This window comes from Pogonomyrmex barbatus, unplaced genomic scaffold, assembly GCF_055798465.1.
Source record: "Pogonomyrmex barbatus isolate J1 unplaced genomic scaffold, ASM5579846v1 scaffold3, whole genome shotgun sequence".
Lineage (NCBI taxonomy): Eukaryota > Metazoa > Arthropoda > Insecta > Hymenoptera > Formicidae > Pogonomyrmex > Pogonomyrmex barbatus.
Genome location: NW_028297127.1, coordinates 7,010,433 through 7,029,320, shown reverse-complemented (window position 1 = coordinate 7,029,320; position 18,888 = coordinate 7,010,433). Strand labels below are relative to the sequence as shown.

Below are 18,888 nucleotides of genomic sequence, written 5' to 3'. Positions count from 1 at the left end.
ATTTATATGTGTTTATAGACGCAATACTACTTCGGCCGACCTATTCTCTTGAACATAGTACTGCAATTAATGTTAAATAAGACAAATCAAGATAAAGAGAAAAATATTCTTCCCGCCGTCGCACTTGGAACATATGCGGCGCAAGTGAATCAACTGCAGCTGTTAAATGAGATTTTATGGCGCAACAGTATCTCATTGACAAACAAACGATGTAATTCGAGCAGTAGCGATCTAGCAACGTTAAAGTTTTACTTGCGTTTATATTTGTCCACAATCGACAAAATGAACACCGATCATAACGTGTATGACTTAATCACGGACGTCTTAATAAAGCAAAGCGGAGATCGCAACATTAAAGATGACATTAGAGACAAATTGATAAGTGATTATTTCCTACCAATGGGAAAATTGCATGAGGTGCACGATGAAATAAATAATATCGGTGAGGAAAATGTTCATGAAGGGGAAAATACGCTTCGACGGGGAAAAGCATGGATGATTCTCGGTTATATACAATTAATGCTCTTTGGAAATTTGGATGTTATGGATCCGGTACATAAAGTGGAATTGAAGCTTAAGTACCTGGAAGAAGATATCGCCGATTGTCGAAAGACGATATATGTTACAACGTTGCAGGATCGTATTTTGGGAATGTCAGCGGCAGACGAGCGCAATCATCCGAGATTCGCAGCTATGAAAAACTGCGAGAGTCGCTTGCTAAAGACGAGAAATGATCTGGGTTGTTGGAAAGCGTTCAGATCACCGTCCATCAATTTCACTTCGCTCTACAAAGATTGCGCCGATTTCAGGAACAAAATAGGTTCCTACACATTGGTGGAGAAGCATATAAACAAACTATATGCGAGCGTAAACATGATCAGCCAAGATTATGAATCAGCCAATTTGACAATCGCGGAAACTGCTTTGCAAGAAGCGGAAACCTGGAGTTTATCAGTGCAGCGATTCGCCGAACAAATGAAAACGAAATATCTGTCGGCTTATCCGGACATAATTCTTCCGTTGCTGACGGCGCTAGCACAATTAAATCATGGCGTTTCCATAATGATTAACGAAACCCAACGATTGATATCTCTATATAAAACCGGAGTGACTGAATCCTTGATATATAATCTAATTCGATTTCCGACGATCGGCCGACACCAGGAAAATCTATTAAATCTAAGCGATCTATGCGTTTCTAGAAGTATGAGAAATCTAATCGGTAAAAATTTGCATTCCACGGATGCGTTTGTCAGAATGCAGGAGCAATTCCGAATATTCAAATTAGGTTTGCACGAACTGTACAATTATGTGATTTTGAATAAAGTTTTGACTCCGTCATTATGGCGAGATATGAACGATTTATTACAGCAGATAGTCTTGATCTGGAAACAACAGCAACAAGAGGAACAGAAACGAGCCGCGGAGAGAGACAGTTTGTACAAGAATAAAATCGAAGATCACAGCGATACATTGACGGAGGAGGAAGAACTCGCCCAAGAAGTTCGTAAATTATTCCCCACGTACCGCGACAAAGACTTTCACGATATAGAGGATAACTTGCATCCCTCTCTCGATCAAAGGAATGCGTTACCAATCCAATCGGATGAGACAAAAGCGAACTTCAGCGGTCTCATCACTAAGGACGACATCAGAAAGATTCAACAAATCCATTCGAACATCGTAACATCCTTCATTACGGCCAAATGGATATGCAGCAGTTCTGGTTTGGAAAATTCAACGAATTACGTTGAACCCCTGATCCAAAGGTACAATACTGTGTACGGGATGTTCGATAACTTACTGCCAAGTTTGAGCGAGGGACTCTCTATCGAATTGTACAACAGCTTGAATTTTTTGGTCACTTTGGGATTACAAGCGAGTCAAGAAAAGAGCGCAGAACAGAATACTGGAGAACGAATGAAAACTTATGATTTTTACAAGGACAGCAACATCGAGGAAGTGAAGCAGTGCTTGCCCTTGTGCGAAAGTATCCTGAATCGCGTTGATCAACTGATGGAGGAATGGCCAGAACATCCCACTCTAAGATCGATACGATGTATAATAGAAAGAATCTATACGTTCTCGATCACTTCGCCTGTTTCCAGATTCCTAACAGGTCTGGAGATACTACGTGATAAAATGCATCAATGGGAGGAGAATGCGCACAGCGGCGTCAGTATGACCGACTATGTATTAAGATTAGAGAAACAGATAATATGCTGGAGGAAATTGGAATTGTCTTGTTGGAAAGGTTGCCTGGATACAACGTATGAGAATCTCAAATCGGACACATCCAAATGGTGGTTCTTCTTGTATGCATTGATTGAGAGCTACATTATGAGATCCGAAAAAAATAAAAATCAGAAAACGGATGATGAGCCTATCACCAGGCAAGAATTGATAGAAACGTTGGAGCGTTTCATGAACGAGTCGACACTCGTCGAATTCGAATCGCGATTGAATCTTCTCTTAACATTCCACTGTCACGTGTATTATTTCAATGATAGTAATAACAAGAACGAGCTTTTAGCCGTATTATGGAACATATATCATTATTACAAACAATTCGTGGACGATGTAAACGCGAAAATTATTGCTTTAAAGATGCCCATCGAGAAAAAGTTGAAGGATTTTGTTAAAATCGCGCGATGGAACAAGAGCGACTATTGGGTTGTAAAGGAGACAGTTGAAAAGACACATCGGACTTTGCATAAATTTATAAAGGAATTCCAGAATGCCTTGAAGCAGAACGTATCTTCTTGCTTAACTGTTAAATCGGGATCTTATAATACAGAAATAAACAAATACATGTCGGATGATAGAGAACATCTGGAAGACAGGATAAGAAGACATTCTGAAGATTTTAGCATAGCAATATCTTCGCAATCTATAAACGTGAAAATACGATTCACAAGTGGACTTATCACTAGAACAGAGACGCTGCTGACGAAGGCCAAATCTCTGTGCAAGGAAATAATCTTAAAAAATTCTTATGATCACGTACGATTAGAACTTGAACATTTCATCGAATATTTCATGAATCAAAGCGCAGATCTTCGGAATATGAATATTGACAGAAGTTTACCAAAAGGTAAGCAAAAGTCTCAGGCGAAGAGTTTCTTACAGCAGAAGAAAAGGATGCTCGATGATTACTTCAAGAAGTTGGCTGAAATAGGCATACGCTATCGCGTTGGTGTACTGAAGTTGAAAAACGACGTGGACAAAGTGATAGACTTTACGATATCACCTTTGGATCTGTCTACAATTGGCCGGTACTTTAGACTAAGGGAAGCCGATCAGAGTCTGCTAACGCAGTGGAATGGCTGTGAGAAGTATTACTACAAATCTCTTATCAGGCTGAACGCTCTCAACGCAATGCTTAACAGATCCCAAACCGATCTGGGATTGCAAAACAGAGATCGATGCCGAGGATATTCTGCGCACTTGATGATGATTGCCCACACACAGAGAACAACAATTGTCCAGTTGTTTAATCATTTTTCGTCGCTTCGCATACAGCTTTCAAATCTGTCCGAAATACGCGAACAGGATCTGAATATGCTGAGACAGAATAAGGGCCAGTATTGCGTGGAAAAGCTGAAAACGTTACTGATTACATTGGAAGTTGGATTCGAACAGCTGTTACTATTTTTGCAATGTTGTCCCGCGCAATCGTCGATAGATCCGTATAGAGCCGCGCTTACATTGAATGCAAATGCACTCCCTATAATCGCCGCGTCTCAAAACGATGAGATTTGGAAAAATGCGAACGCTTTATTGAAAAACAACTTAACTTCAGTAAAAGCTATCGCGAAACATTTCCATGCATTGTTCGTGCCGTTCGAAATCTTGTCGGCAGATCGTTCTACATGTTCCGCTCATATTTTATTTTTAAGTTCGAAACATTTTGAATTCTTGGAGCAATGCTATACAACAATCGAAGATTTAAGAGCGCGATCTAAGAAATTAAAACATATGTTTGAGAGTCTAGACGTTGCGCATCCTATCTGTGAAAATATAGCATTCTTAGACACGAAGATGGAATGTTTCCTTCAACTCTTTGAAAACTTGCGAAAATTCGCGGATGTCGAAGATGAAGCGCAAGAATTAGAGGAAAAGAATCAAGCTATCGAGCAATACGAATTAATGTTGGAACAACTAATAAACGCGACATTACTTGTAATACAGAAGAAATACAAAGAACATTTTCATATTAGAGAGAAAGAAAATGCACCATTCATGATAAATGAGAAATCAAACGAGAAAATTTTCGAATTTCTTGAACAGGATATAATGGATCTAAAGCTTTCTGATATATACAATTCATTTTTCAATCTTTTACTAAAGATACGTGAATTTGATCTGCGATCAGCAAACTACTGTATTAGGTAAGAATTATTTTATTATTTAATATTTTCAGTGGTGTTCAAGTGATGCTACAATATAACGTAACGATTCTTAAAAATCTTGTTGAAAAAATCTTGTTGAAAGGAATAATTTTTCCGTAAATAAAAATGATGTTAAAATTTTATCACTATGAAATATTGACAAAAAAGAAATCTGTGTATTCTACAAAATAAATTAATAAATACATACTCTTATTTCTTTCAGATTGCTCCTAAAATGTGCACCTCTACTGGAACAATATATCTTGCTCGTTCAATTTTATTTAAATGAACAAGTGGCGTTGTTCCGTATTACATGCAAGATATTATATCTACAATTAAATGTATTCTTAGATCTGGCTGCAAATGGTTTCTGTGTGCCAAAGGATTTAGATCTCGAGGAAAGCGAGACAGATGAATCGGGCGAAAAGACAGAGAAAGGAGGAATGGGTTTAGCTGATGGCGAAGGAACGAAAGACGTTTCTGATAGAATAGAATCTGAGGATCAACTTGAGGATGCAAGGCCTGCGGATCAAGAACAGGAAAAACAAGACGATAAGAATTGCAAAGAGGAGGAAAAGGGAATTGACATGTCTGAAAATTTCGACAGTAAGCCTCAAGATATAGAAAACAACAATGATGATGAAGAACAGAGCGACGATGACGAAGAAAATGATTTGGATAAAGAAATGGGAGAGACAGGAGAAGGAGCTGAACAGCTTGATAAAAAAATCTGGGACGACGATCAGGAAGAATCCGAAGAGGATAATCAGGAATCGGAAAAGGAAGATGAAGAAGGCACAGGTGAGCAAATCGGTGAGGAGGAAATGGGTGCGAAAGATGACAGAAATAAGAAAAAACAGGATGATGATACGGATGATGAGGATCGACCTAAAGAGGAAAATAAAAAGGAGATAAACGAGTTGAATGAGCCACAAATAGATGAAGATCACAAAAATCCTTATCACGGTAAATTTCAACCTCAACCCGAACCCGAGCCGCTTGATCTACCAGAAGACTTGAATCTGGATGAAGATGGTAAAGAAGACAACGGTAGTGAAGAACAAAATCCGTTTGACATTGATGAAATGAAGAAGCCGCCGCCAGAGAAACAAGATATAGAACTCGAGAAAGAAATTGAGGAGACTAAAGAAAGTGATCCTGAAAACTCTAGCGAGAACGAGGACGAGAATGAGAATGATAATGATAATGATGATAAAGAAAATCAGTCGCGAAAAACAGAAGAAGAACTCGAAGCTAATAAGGAAGAAAAAAATGGGGAGAATGCGGAAGCTGAAAATAAAGATGAAGAGCAAAATCAAAATGAAAAAGCAGAGGAGGAAAAATTGCAAGAAAAGGCAGCGCCGAGTGCAAATGATGCGAGTGAACAAATGGATGCTGCGCAACAAATAAATGAAACGACGGAAGGTTCGCGAGACGCGGTAGCACAAAAGCCGGACGTGAAGGATCAACAGGAAACTTCAGCCGAAAATACTCAAGAAGATAATAACGATAAGGGCACTGGACAATCACAATCGGCACAACAGGAGAGTGGACATTCAGGATCATCTAAGCAGGAAACTGTTCCAGCACCGCAGAGCAACATTACGACAAAACCAGAGAAAAGAAAGAATCCAGGCGAGAGCAATGAAGACCGCACTCTATTGGATAGACCTGAGCCAAAGTTAAAGAAATTGAAGACGGTTTATACGCTGGACGAAGTCTCAAGAAACGAGAAGGAAGATGATGTAGGCAACGATAATAGCGATAAGACTGAAATAGCTCAACACATCAAAGATTCTGAAAAATTCGATGATTACACACTCGACGCTGCGACAGAGGATCAAGTCAGACAACAAGCTTCTAATATGGATAAGGATGAAAATGAGGAAGAAGAAAAAGATGATGTCTCCGTGGACATGGAGATGCACGAGGATGAGAAAAACGACGTAACAGATAATAAAATAAATGAGCAGCAACCTGAAAAGATCTCCGAGAGTGGAGACAATAAACGCAGAAGTGATTCCGATAAAAGGAACAATGTAAAAGACAATCAAATGGAGACAACGGTCGAAATAGAAGGTGAAATAGTGGCGACCATGACAGTACAGAGAGGAAATGAATCTACATTTCACACGACGGAATGCAATTTGGAATTAAATGATCTTGGCTCTGGTTGTATAGAAAGAAAGCGATTCGAGGTAGAAAAAATGTTGAGCGAATGGACGCAAGTTCCATCTACAGGGGAAGCTACAGCCGCGTGGAATTGTCTGTGTTCAGTCACCGATACAGCCGCTAGGGATTTATCGGAAAAATTGAGACTGGTATTGGATCCCACACAAGCATCAAGATTGAAGGGTGATTATAAGACAGGCAAACGCATCAATATGCGTAAAATCATTCCTTATATAGCCAGTCAATTTCGCAAGGATAAAATTTGGCTCAGGCGTACAAAACCGTCGAAACGTGACTATCAGATCATCCTCGCGTTGGACGATTCCAGCAGTATGGCAAATAGCCATTCTAAAGAATTGGCTTTCGAGTCTCTGTCGTTAATTAGCAAAGCTATGACTTATCTGGAAGTAGGACAACTTAGTGTCGTAAGCTTTGGAGAACAAGTGAAAGTATTGCATCCTTTAGGAGAAACTTTCACAGAACAAAGTGGATCTAGGTATACCTTTATCTTTATTATATAGACATTTAATATTTAATTAAAAATAAATTGATATTGAATCGATATCTGATTCAGAAGATGAAACGAGATTAAAGAACGATATTAATTTTAACGAATTCGATGTGCGATGTTCGATGACAGAATTCGCTATTGATTCGCTATTTTATACATTTAAATTCGTCAATCAGATATCTTGATTTAGTTAATCTTACATAAGTAATATGATCCTATTTTTTACTCGGTAATGTAAAAAATTGGGATTACTTCACGATTTTTTTTGTTTATAGGCTAATACAAGAAATAAGGTTTGATCAAGAAAAGACGATGGTTAGTCAGTTACTCGATTTTACAGTGGACATGTTTGAGAGTCAATATGCCTCATCCGACAATGCTAAACTGCTGCTAATACTGTCAGATGGCAAAATATTTTCAAACGGAAGAAATGAAGTGAATCGTGCTGTCAGAAGAGCCAGACTTGCAGATATCTTCTTAGTATTCATAATAGTTGATAATCCAGTTAACAAGGTAATTTTTAATATCTCAAAATCATTATATTATTAATAATTGTCACAATAATAATCCAACTTATTGTTAGTGTATGAAAGATATCAGCATATTAAAAATAATTATTAAAAATCAATGTTTTATTTTTCAGCATTCAATATTAGATATCCGTAGGCCTATATTTGGGGAAGGAGGAAAATTATTAGAATTTCGATCTTATTTGGACGATTTCCCATTTCCATTCTATATGATTCTTAGAGACATTAACACATTGCCAGGTGTTTTGAGTGATGCCTTACGTCAATGGTTTGAAGTAGTTGGGAAAATTGATACCTAAGCTAATAAATGTATAGTTTCAAACAATCGGTCTTTTATAATATTTATAAATATTTAATATGTGAGTAAGAACTTCACGTTGACGGTAACGACGTACTCTCGTGGTGAAAAATAGAAGCTCATTCTTATTCATCTTATCCTTATCCTTGTTTATCTTTACATAAGTGACGTGTGGACAACGAAATTTTTTATTGCGGTTATTTTCGTTATGTTCTTAATCGTGCAGATGTGACTTTGTTTTAAAAACGAACGGCAACTAAAATTATCTTCGAACATTATATGTAAAAGCATTTTTTCTTCTTCCAACAGTTATCAAATCATGTGTTTTCTGCCTAAACAGGCTTCATTTTACGTGCCTTTTACAACTATTTATTGATTATCAGGAAGAGAAAGGCTAGCAGTCGCTCATTTTCATAAATGTCTTAAAGCCATATCAAGTATTATTTTAGTCAAATATCTTCTTTATTTGCAAAATTACCGTAATAAACTTTATTGTCATTTCTTGCCTATGACGTCACTATTCCAATCGCCGTGGTGACTACTCAGGAGCCTTAAAATCAGTTTAAGAATTATAAAAATTGAAATTTAATTTAAGTTAATAAGACAATTGTATTTACAATATGTATATGCGCGCGCGCGCGCACGCACACTCATACATAATATATGTAGATAAACTTGTAATTTAATTTTATTTCTTATTTAGTAAAGTTTATTGTGTATGTGTATATACATATATACATGCACATTTTTCAAATATATCAAAATTGTAATTAAAAAAATACAAATATTTTAATAATAAAAAAATACTCTTAATTAATCATGAAAACTTACCATTTTTTTATTTAAATTAAAATAAATTTTATAATGTTGCGTATTGAATTAATTACATATTGATTAAGATGAAAGGATAAAATTAAGGTTGTCATAGAACTGAAATTAATTCTAATTTCTATTCTTATTTAATTTTATCATTGCTGAAATAATATGTCATCATATTCACTTATATTAATCAAATTTTTATGTAGAAGTTAATTATAAGAATATATTATTTCACACACACACACACACACACACACACACACACACACACATACGCACATACATATATATATACATTTGAAATAGTCTGAATTATTGTTCTAATATAAATTACTTAATTTATAAGTAACATATTAATATTAATACATAGGATGTTTCAAAAGTAGAAGTCAGTCGCTCGAAAGATAATCAGGGACCTCAAAAACAATCAAAATTCCAAGGATGCATTTGTGCATCCTAAATAGTGCATCCTAAATGCTAAAACAGCCTGTAATTTTTATTTAACTTTAATTATGTTATCAAACTTATACAATTTCTTCTTTCAATTTTGATAAAAAAAATTCAAAAGCAATTTCAAATAAAAATGGATAACTTGAAAATAACTTTATGATTTATGTTCAATTTTTTTTTTTTTATTTTCAAATTCTCATTCATTTCACGAATGATTGACCTCGACTTACGGAACACTCTGTTTATTCCATTCAACACTTTCATTCTTAGTTAATTATGTAATATATTGCTTGCATCAAAAATTCAATTATTTTGTACTAAACTCAACCAACTCCTGCCTTCTCCATCCACAGAGGCCGGAAATCTTATCTGCACTAACCGCACATTTTTGTCTTCTCCCTCTTTAAATGATGAAGTTGCGGGTACAACTATTGTATCACTCTCCTCATTTCCGTTATAAGTGTACACTGCTTCTACTTGATCAGTAGTTTCAGTTTTGCATGTTATAGCTTCATCCTCTGCAAAATTTATCTACAAAAAATATGACATTTAATTCAGTAAGTAGATGTTATGACAATTTTAAGGGATACTGTTATCTACCTGATTCTCAACGACAAGATGTTCTACTTCGCCACTCACAGTTTCTGCTGCTGGTATATTTAAAACAACATCCTCTTCATTGTACATCTGTTCTTCACCTTCTTGTTGTATGATCACATGATCTTTCAATTCGGTCACATACAACTCAGTTTCATTCAACTAAATGAATAAAATATACATATAATCCATGTAATAAAATCACACACAATGTACATTCCACAATTACATGCAATAAAATAATTATTCGTATTTTTAAATCAAGAAATATATTAGATATTTTCTCTATTAGCAAACATTTAAAATAAAATAAACATTTACAATAATATAATTTATATAGTGTTATATTAGTATAAACATTTAAAATAATATAATTTATATATATTATATTTCTTATATAAAAAGTCATGTACCTGTTCATTGTCAACTTCTTCCATCAGTAGTTCGGTATTATTATTAGGGATAGTTATTACTTGATCATCTTCTGTTGTCAATCGCGGTTGGTTTACTACTATTGTATCATTTAAATGACCCTAATTAATTATAATTATTATAATTATGTATTATATTGATAGTAGAAAATTAAATATAACAAAAATAAAAAAAGAAATAAATAATGAACTCGAATATTTTCTCATATATTACCTGCATTTGCATATGTGCATAAAGCAATGGTTTTCTCATAAAGCCCAAGCCGCAGACCAAACATTCATATGGTTTTTTATCACTATGTATAAATCTATGAGCGTTTCTGTTATCTCTACTATTGAATGCTTTACCACAAACCTAAAACAGAACTTTTATGAATACAAAATCGCAAATTAAACATAAAAAAAAAATCAATTCAATGAGAGACAATTAAAAAAAAAAAATAGCTTTTAATGAAAATTTTAAAAGACATACCTCACAAAGATATGGCTTCTCGCCTGTATGTATACGCCTATGTTTCTTGAAATGTTCAGGATAGACAAACGTAGCTGTACATACGTCGCATTTGTATGGCCTTTCACCAGTGTGTGCTGCTTTTATATGATAATCCAATAATCTTCTTCTTTTAAAACCTTTTCCACAATCATCACATTTGTAACGTTTATCATTGTAATGTGTCGCTCGCTTATGAGATTGCAAATTCGATCTCTGACTATAAATGACAATATCGTTTACAAGCAATTAAGCATAAAGAATTATTATTTCATTATAAGCTTCTTACTTTTCATCAAATGCTTACCTAAATGTTGCTCCACAGAATTCGCATTGATAAGGTTTTTCACCTGTATGAGTTCTCTCATGATCACGTATTTCCGCTTTACGTGCAAATGCTTTACCACATATTCTGCATATAAAGGGTTTATATCCAGTATGTACTACATTGTGTACTTCTAAATTGTGAGATGAAGTAAAAGCCTTACCTTTAAAAAAGATGGTTGTTAAAAAGCAAATAAAAATGTTAACATAAAATTAAATTAAATATAAAAAATATTAAATATTAATTATATGTAAATCTTACCGCATTGATGGCATACATATTCCTTTACGCCATTATGCGTTCGTTCATGTTGAGTTAAATTTTGCTGGCTCAAAAATGTTTTGTTGCATTGAGAGCATTCAAATGGACGAGGTCGTACTTCATGTGTTTTTACATGTGCTTTATATGTATATTTAGATGCAAAATCTTTGTTGCAGGTCTCGCATACATACGGGCGAACACCGGTATGTGTGTTCATGTGTTCATCTAACAAATTTTTGGAACTAAAATGAAATAAAGAAATATATAAATTATCCTATTCTTGTTTCTTATTTTATTTATATGTATAATTTTATTATTTTCATTATAATACTGTACTTGTATCTCTTTCCACATGTATCACAGGGCCATGATTTCACTTGTGGATAATGTATTCTTTTATGAATCCGAAATAATCGCAGGTTGCTAAATATTCTATTACATATCTCACATTGAAAATCTCCTTCTTCCTTTGCAACATGATCATCAAGATGCAAAGAAAGCTCGTTTCTCTTCCTAAAATCTTGTCCACATACATCGCAAATATATAATCGAATATCATGTACATCTTTCATGTGTCCTATAATAGTTTTTGCATCTCCGGCGACTTTTTCTTCTTCATTTGAACATAAAGAACAAGTATATAAAGATTCCTCTTTAAATACAATCTGAAAAAATATACAAGCCATATATTACTATAATTATTCTTATAATTATTATTATAATAATTCTATATTACTACATTCTATATTACTAACAATAATATTACTATAATAATTCATATTATATATCATATTTTTTATAATTTGCAGCAAGAACATGAATTAATCTATACATACATTTTCCTGAGGGCTATTTTCTTTAATTTTGTTCTTCTTCGATTTTTTTTTCTCATCAGAACTATTACTTTCATCTACTTCTGTAAATAAACTGTCATCTTGTTCAATCAGCATATCTTCTTCTTCTTCTTCTTCTTCTTCTCCTTCTTCTTCTTCTTCTTCCTGTTCTTGCTTATTCCTCTTTATTTTAATATTTTTAGTTTTTTGTATTTCCTAAACATTATTAATACAATTATATATTATCGAACTGTAACTGTATGATAATTAATTGATTTTTGCTATAAATTTTATATAGCATTTTTACCTCTATTACAGTGCTTTGATTATCTGCGTTATCTGTATAATCATGATCGTTATATTCTTCTTCATTTTGAAGTATATCACATAGTTTCTTAACTTCAATTGTCTTTTTATAATTACTACGTAAATCTATTTTGATTTCATGTAATTTATTTTCAAGTTCATCCACCTAAAATTATAACATATCCTTAATCAAAAGAACTACTTGAAAGGTAATATTATATGTTGCCTTACCTCATTGAACAATTTAAAACATTTTTTACAGATGACGAGAGAATGTACAGAGTTTTCATTTATATCAATTTCTAAAACAGCTGCTATAACATGCGCAAGTGGTTTCTCAGATGAAGTGCAACTAGAATCATTGAAGATGCGTACACTATTTCTACTGGATACTGCAATTTTACTATTGCACACTAAGCACTGTGTGCAATCCTTATCAGAGTCAGCCGTCATATTTTACTGCTGTAATTAATATATTCTATTATTAGTAATTTTAAATTTAAATATATAAAAATTTGAAAATTAAATTTTAAATATATCTGAAAATTTTGTATTATTTCTTTATCAAAATCAATATCAAAATCAAAACTTTTAAATAATAAAAAAAAGTCATATTTCTTTCTCAGAGTGTAATTAATTACTTTGAAACCTCTCATGTTATTACTTAAATATATGTGTAAGTTATATGAGCTTCTTAGAAGTCATACTGATCAATTTTTTTTAAATTTCTTAATTTTAATATATTACATGATTAAATTATAATTTCTAATCAATTTTTTTATTATCACAAATTTATTTTTGAAAAATTCATGTCGCTTCCCAATGTCTTATACTAAGCAAAATATTAACTATGCTGACATGTTATTAGCAGATTCAATACTAAAATGTGATAGATTAGCATCAATTACGTCCATATTAAGTTGCATCTATAAAAAACAGTTGAGATGATATAATTTAATTACATATATGTGGAATATAAAATACATAAAATTTAACTATATATATAAATAAAAAATATTTAGATTTTGCTTTATAAGTTTCCACCTAAAATTATAAAATTTTAATATAGATCATATACAACGATGAAAAACAAACCTATATAATTCTGCTTCGTCAACTATTTAATATAAATTATGATAATCTATGTAATTGGCAAGTATGCCAAAGTAATATTCGTCCTTGTCGGCACGTTGCGTAAAAAATTGACGTTTACCCGCTTATCCATAGGCCTATTCTTTTTAACTTTTTTGTATTTTATCTATCCTCTTTATCTTTCCACATCGGAGAGAAAAAAAGAGAAAAGACGAACGGTGCAAGAAATTCAGCTAAAAAGAATAGGCCTCATATCATAATTTCTTTCTTATCTTTGTTTCAAATACATATCTATTTTATTTTAAATGGTAACGTACGTTATATAAAATTCAGGTATAAAGAACGGACCTATATGATTCTCGAATTTCTATATTCACATTTCGAGCGATCGCAAGTTAAGCGCCAGGCGCGTTGCTTGGAGACGCGAGTACGACTCGTCGGCATAGGTCCATGTTCGCGGGGCGCACTCGACGCGGGACACGGCTGACGACGGCTGACCCAGCTGTCCCGCCATGTTGCGTCGAACGCGATCGTCGCCGACGAGGCCCGGAGCGTTCGGAGGCTCTGGCTGCACGTTCGGACGACCCCACGTTGGACCGCGCGGTCGCTGTCGCACAATTCTCCACGAGCATTCGAGCGTGAGCGTGTGTGCCATGCGAGCAGACGCGGCCGAGACGGCTGGGACGCATGGCATAGCCGTATCAAGTGCAATTGGATGTAATAACGATAAGACGTAAAAAGTTGCCAGCACTGACTTGAAATTTTCATTCCCCGATGCGGACGATTGGCAGCGAGAGAGGAGCCAGGCAGCCGAGCGGTGTCTGTCGATGGCTGTTTCGCAGTTTCGAGGAGATGACGATCGGGCTGGACGGCTGTCGCGACGTCGAGAATCCTGAAAATGGCGACGTATTTGTGGTGCCCGCGCGTTTTCACTACCCGGCGGGGCAGAAAGAATATGAGACATCACGTAGCGTCGCGCGCGCCATCTGCAATGACGACGCGCTGGCCATTTGTCGCTCGATACACAATGCAGCGAACGATTTACACACAATGCAGGCCCGATTAACGATATTTTGTCTTTAAACTTTAAATTTGTTGCATTAAAGCAAAAGCAAAACCTAAAATGCTTTAATTTGCACTAATCTTAATAAACTAAAAAATTAAATCATTTTAGGATTGTAGCATTTGTTTCTTTTGCTTTTGTATAATAAAATTTAAAGTTTTAAGTCTCAAAGCCAAAATATTATTGATGGCCTTAAGCCCATATTCTAAATTCTCTTTTAAAGATGATTCTAGAAGTGGCTTATGAGTCTTCTGATTGACTATACCCTTTAGCCACTTTTATCACTGAAAGGAGATTCAAAATATGGGCTGTCATTGCTATTTTATTCGATTGGAAACAGATTTGGATGAAAATATTAGGACAGATTCTGATAATTAAATAGTCGGTTGATGATATATTTACGAGATCAAGAATTTCAAATTTTAAATGCGCGAATAAAAATTTACATATATGCTTTAAGAATCACACGACGATGCCGCGTCATGTGCGTCATGTGAAATTTTAAGGCAATTTTCATGTAACTTACTCCACAACTGAATGAAGACAAATATAATCTGATCTGATAGTAATTAAAATTTCAGATATATTATTTTATGTGCCTCAACACTTCTTAGCTGATTTATCCTCATCTACTTTGCAATATATCAATTATCAATTGTTGATGGATTAAACTTGAAATATCAGTTACTCAACAATAACAATTATTCTAATATATATTATTACGCCAAATTATGCAAGAGACGAAGAAAAAAATATTTTTTGAATATCCCTATCGTAATTCCTTTCAAAGTACAATATCATTTTTATTCACTTTAATTCAAGGGAATCGTTTAATCGAGTTCAGTAGATTTGAATCCAAATTCAGTTAAGACTGTCCAAGTATTCAATTGACACTGATTAAACTCGGGACTCGATATGATTCTTCTTCTGTTACATCACAGATATATTATCGTGTGTCAAAAGGAAACGGCAGATCGCTGCTAGAGTTGGCCGATATTCTGAATTGTGCGGACGAAAAACGGGCGTAGCTTGGCCAGATTGGATTTAGCGAACACGTGTGAAGTCGCATGCCGATCACAGTCGTGTAGAGGCGACCACGTTCGGTCAAATGAACAAAAATGAATCGATGAGCAGATACGGGCCTCTCGTCGGCGCGATCGACGAGGGCACGAGCAGTGCGAGATTTCTGGTACGAAGAATTCTCGTTTCACGGTGTTGTCAGCTATCGTCACGGTTAATTACTGTGAAATCGTAATTTCGGATGTATCCGAGGATATATGTTCACTGCAACAAATCGATTTTTCTTCCCAAGATATTCGTGCATCTGATCAAATAAATGACACTTTAATTTATTGTTAAAGTTTGTATTGAGAATGTATTAAAAGCTTAAAGTGCTTAATTAGATTTTAGTAATTAATGTGGATTTGTCAAAAGAGGCTTATGTTTACATCTTTTGCTATTTGTCATTAGATTAATATTATTGTAACATGACATTATAAAATATATATGCATATTTATACATACTTTCTTTATTACAATAATACAGGTTTTTGCAGCAGATACAGCAGAAGTTTTAACATATCATCAAGTTTCAATATCACAGATATGCCCAAAAGAGGGATGGGTTGAACAAGATGCTTTGGAAATACTGAGAGCAGTTAGGGAATGCCTTAAGCAAACTGTATTTAATTTAAGACAATTGACGATAGATCCAGCTGACATAGTTGCAATTGGTATAACAAATCAGAGGGAAACTACAGTTGTATGGGATTCCGTAACAGGAGAACCACTTTATAATGCTATAGGTAAAGTTGCTTTATTATTAATATCATAAATATTTTCCATAAAACGTTTGTAAAAATATTAATTTTTATAATATATTGCAGTATGGATGGATATGAGAACCACATTGATCATGGATGATATATTGAAGGATATACGTAATAGAAATAAGAATTATTTAAAACCGCTCTGTGGTCTGCCGATTAGTCCATACTTTAGTGCATTAAAATTAAAATGGTTGTTAGAAAATATACCTCCAGTTCAAGAGGCATTAGCTAACAAACGTCTCATGTTTGGTACCATCGATTCCTGGCTAATCTGGGTTTGTTCGCACAAAGCAAGCCTAATACAAAGATATTTTTTTTGTATTGATGTTTATATTGATTAACATACCAGTTTTGTAATTAGAATTTGACTGGTGGTGCCAACGGTGGTGTTCATAGCACAGATGTAACAAATGCTTCGAGAACAATGTTAATGAATATCATGACATTGAAGTGGGATCCTACTCTGTTGTCATTTTTTAAAATACCTGCTGAGATTTTACCTCAAATACGAAGCTCCTCTGAGATTTATGGTTATATACAAGATGATTTGCTACAAGGTGTTCCTATATCAGGGGTATGCAATTCTGTATAGTATAGATATTATTTTATTAAGTTAAAGATATATCAAATAATATGTATCAAAATATCAAAAACAAGAATTTTGTTAATAGTTTAATTCATTAAATATTTATCATAGTGCTTAGGTGATCAACAATCGGCTTTAGTAGGACAGATGTGTCTACAACAAGGACAGGCGAAAAGTACTTATGGCACTGGATGCTTTCTTCTTTATAATACTGGCACAGCTGTAAGAAAAATTTTTATACATTGTTACAACATTATAGATATATTGGGATGAATATAAATTTAGATAAAATTTTGGATAAAATTTTTGGATAAAATTGGATAAAATTTTCTTTAAATAGATTGTGGATTCATCCCATGGCTTATTAACGACGGTTGCTTATCAATTAGGAGCGCATGCTTCTCCAGTGTATGCTCTTGAAGGTTCTGTAGCTGTCGCAGGTGCCGTTATACAATGGTTGAAGGATAATCTTGGAATATTAACTGATGTAAAAGATTGTGAAACTATTGTCGAACAAATACCCGCGGACAATCATATTGTTTTTGTACCAGCTTTTGCTGGATTGTATGCTCCATATTGGAGGAAAGATGCGCGAAGGTAATCAGTTTTATCAATATAATAGAAACATTTATAAATATTTTGTAACAACATCTGCAAAGGTCTACACATTTTTTCAGTGTTATATGTGGTATTAGTGAAAATACTAATAGCGCACATATTATAAAGGCAGCTATGCAAGCAGTATGCTTTCAAACGAGAGATATTTTGGAAGCTATGAAGCAGGACACTGGCTTAATGCTTTCAAAATTGTTGGTTGATGGTGCAATGACTAATAACAATTTATTAATGCAAATGCACGCGGATATCTGTGGAATTCCAGTGGGTAGGTAGAATATTTCTTCAAATTTTGGAGAAATATATATATATTATTGGACTCAAAGTTAAACATTTATACTATTTTTATACCATTTTTATACGAAAGTTAGGCCATTAATGTGTGAAACTACCGCACTTGGAGTTGCAATTGCTGCAGGAAGCGCAGAAGGAATAAAAAAATGGGATGTAAAGATTGATGCTGCTGTTGTTCCCAGTGATATCTTTTTGCCATCAATAACTGAAAATGGTGATTATCAATAGTGATTATTATTTGTGATAAATGTAAAAATTTTATGATATAGAAAGATTATGGAAATATATTAATTTCAGAACGTGATATTTTATATTCTCGATGGAAAATGGGTATTGACAGAAGCTTAGGTTGGGAGTCAGAATTTCCACAAACAAATGGTAACTATTAACAGTAAATATTAATAATAAAATTGTTATGCTAATAAATTTTAATTATATTAATAAATTTAACCTCTAGATGATACAGAAGATATACATAAAGCTACTGCGCCTGGTGTATTTATAATTGGAACTATAATACTGCTTATAGTTGCAAAATATAGATCTACTTTGTAATAAGTTTGTATATACAATACTGTGTATTGTATATTGCATTTAGACAAAATCTGCTTATTAATATAATTGAAAGTAGGGTTATTTTACAAACATGATACATTGCTTTATCTAAATTATTTATGTAATATAGTATTTATGAGTTAAAAAAGAGTCAAGAATAAAAAGTGCCATAAGATTGTAAATAGTTTTCAGATTTATTAATGTAGTATTAATAAGAGCTTTTTGAAAATTGTTTTTTAGCTTTCTTTTATTTTGTTTTTAACAACTTGATTTTATAGTGTTTCATTAAATAAACTTTATATCTTTATATTTAAGTCAGTTTTTTTTATTTCCGTATTATCTTGGACAGCAATATCTTCTGATTTTTCGTTTTCTTGAAAAATAGCAGGAGTAATTGATACTATACATTCATCGAATACTTTGGACTCTTTAGTTGCAGG

General features: G+C 33.8%; 3 protein-coding genes across 8 annotated transcripts in view; 2 read left to right on the top strand and 1 right to left on the bottom strand.

Annotated features, from left to right (window-relative positions):
• LOC105429192 (midasin) overlaps window positions 1-8,728 on the top strand; it is an 89,858-nt gene extending 81,130 nt beyond the window's left edge. Inside the window, exons 17-20 of the mRNA XM_011642013.3 lie at window positions 19-4,391; window positions 4,615-7,059; window positions 7,350-7,587; window positions 7,718-8,728. Coding sequence (XP_011640315.3) covers window positions 19-4,391; window positions 4,615-7,059; window positions 7,350-7,587; window positions 7,718-7,903 — 7,242 coding nt within the window. The 3' untranslated portion in view covers window positions 7,904-8,728. The remainder of the gene's footprint in view (window positions 1-18; window positions 4,392-4,614; window positions 7,060-7,349; window positions 7,588-7,717) is intronic.
• Window positions 8,729-8,833: 105 nt separating this feature from the next.
• On the bottom strand, window positions 8,834-14,483 carry LOC105429193 (uncharacterized). Of its 4 annotated transcripts, none has more exons than XM_089079952.1 (12): window positions 14,262-14,483; window positions 12,646-12,873; window positions 12,416-12,580; window positions 12,112-12,324; window positions 11,612-11,940; window positions 11,276-11,517; window positions 10,997-11,177; window positions 10,672-10,909; window positions 10,414-10,554; window positions 10,182-10,301; window positions 9,772-9,930; window positions 8,834-9,702 (listed from the first exon to the last, which is right to left on the bottom strand). In XM_089079952.1, exons 2-12 carry the CDS (start codon window positions 12,865-12,867, stop codon window positions 9,475-9,477), a joined length of 2,238 nt encoding a protein of 745 aa, XP_088936078.1. In that variant the 5' UTR covers window positions 12,868-12,873; window positions 14,262-14,483; the 3' UTR covers window positions 8,834-9,474. The 4 variants fall into 4 exon arrangements, with proteins under 4 accessions (XP_088936078.1, XP_011640316.2, XP_011640318.2 ...); XM_011642014.3 differs by having other exon boundaries at window positions 12,646-12,876; window positions 14,262-14,482; XM_011642016.3 differs by lacking the exon at window positions 14,262-14,483 and adding an exon at window positions 13,824-14,201 and having other exon boundaries at window positions 12,646-12,876.
• A 482-nt stretch (window positions 14,484-14,965) lies between these two features.
• Window positions 14,966-18,630, top strand: LOC105429194 (glycerol kinase 3). 3 transcript variants are annotated; one of them, XM_089079954.1, is made up of 11 exons: window positions 14,966-15,134; window positions 15,533-15,758; window positions 16,116-16,374; window positions 16,456-16,673; window positions 16,760-16,972; window positions 17,096-17,206; window positions 17,325-17,581; window positions 17,662-17,867; window positions 17,967-18,107; window positions 18,191-18,271; window positions 18,351-18,630. In XM_089079954.1, the coding sequence occupies exons 2-11, from the start codon at window positions 15,678-15,680 to the stop codon at window positions 18,446-18,448; spliced, it is 1,665 nt and encodes a 554-aa protein (XP_088936080.1). In that variant the 5' UTR covers window positions 14,966-15,134; window positions 15,533-15,677; the 3' UTR covers window positions 18,449-18,630. The 3 variants fall into 3 exon arrangements, 2 of the variants coding, with proteins under 2 accessions (XP_088936080.1, XP_088936079.1); XM_089079953.1 differs by having other exon boundaries at window positions 15,511-15,758; XR_003096779.2 differs by lacking the exons at window positions 14,966-15,134; window positions 18,351-18,630 and having other exon boundaries at window positions 15,376-15,758; window positions 17,971-18,107; window positions 18,191-18,206.
• The last annotated feature ends 258 nt before the right edge of the window (window positions 18,631-18,888 follow it).

Bases quoted from the DNA above. Each gene is read 5' to 3' on its own strand.
- LOC105429193 (XM_089079952.1), bottom strand. From the start codon at position 12,867: ATGACGGCTGACTCTGATAAGGATTGCACACAGTGCTTAGTGTGCAAT. The intron at 11,178-11,275 runs GTAAGATTTACA...TCTTTTTTAAAG, and splicing joins ATATGTATGCCATCAATGCG to GTAAGGCTTTTACTTCATCT. The intron at 10,302-10,413 runs GTAATATATGAG...ATAATTAATTAG, and splicing joins ATGCACATATGCAAATGCAG to GGTCATTTAAATGATACAAT.
- LOC105429194 (XM_089079954.1), top strand. From the start codon at position 15,678: ATGAACAAAAATGAATCGATGAGCAGATACGGGCCTCTCGTCGGCGCG. The intron at 15,759-16,115 runs GTACGAAGAATT...ACAATAATACAG, and splicing joins CGAGCAGTGCGAGATTTCTG to GTTTTTGCAGCAGATACAGC. The intron at 18,108-18,190 runs GTGATTATCAAT...TATTAATTTCAG, and splicing joins GCCATCAATAACTGAAAATG to AACGTGATATTTTATATTCT.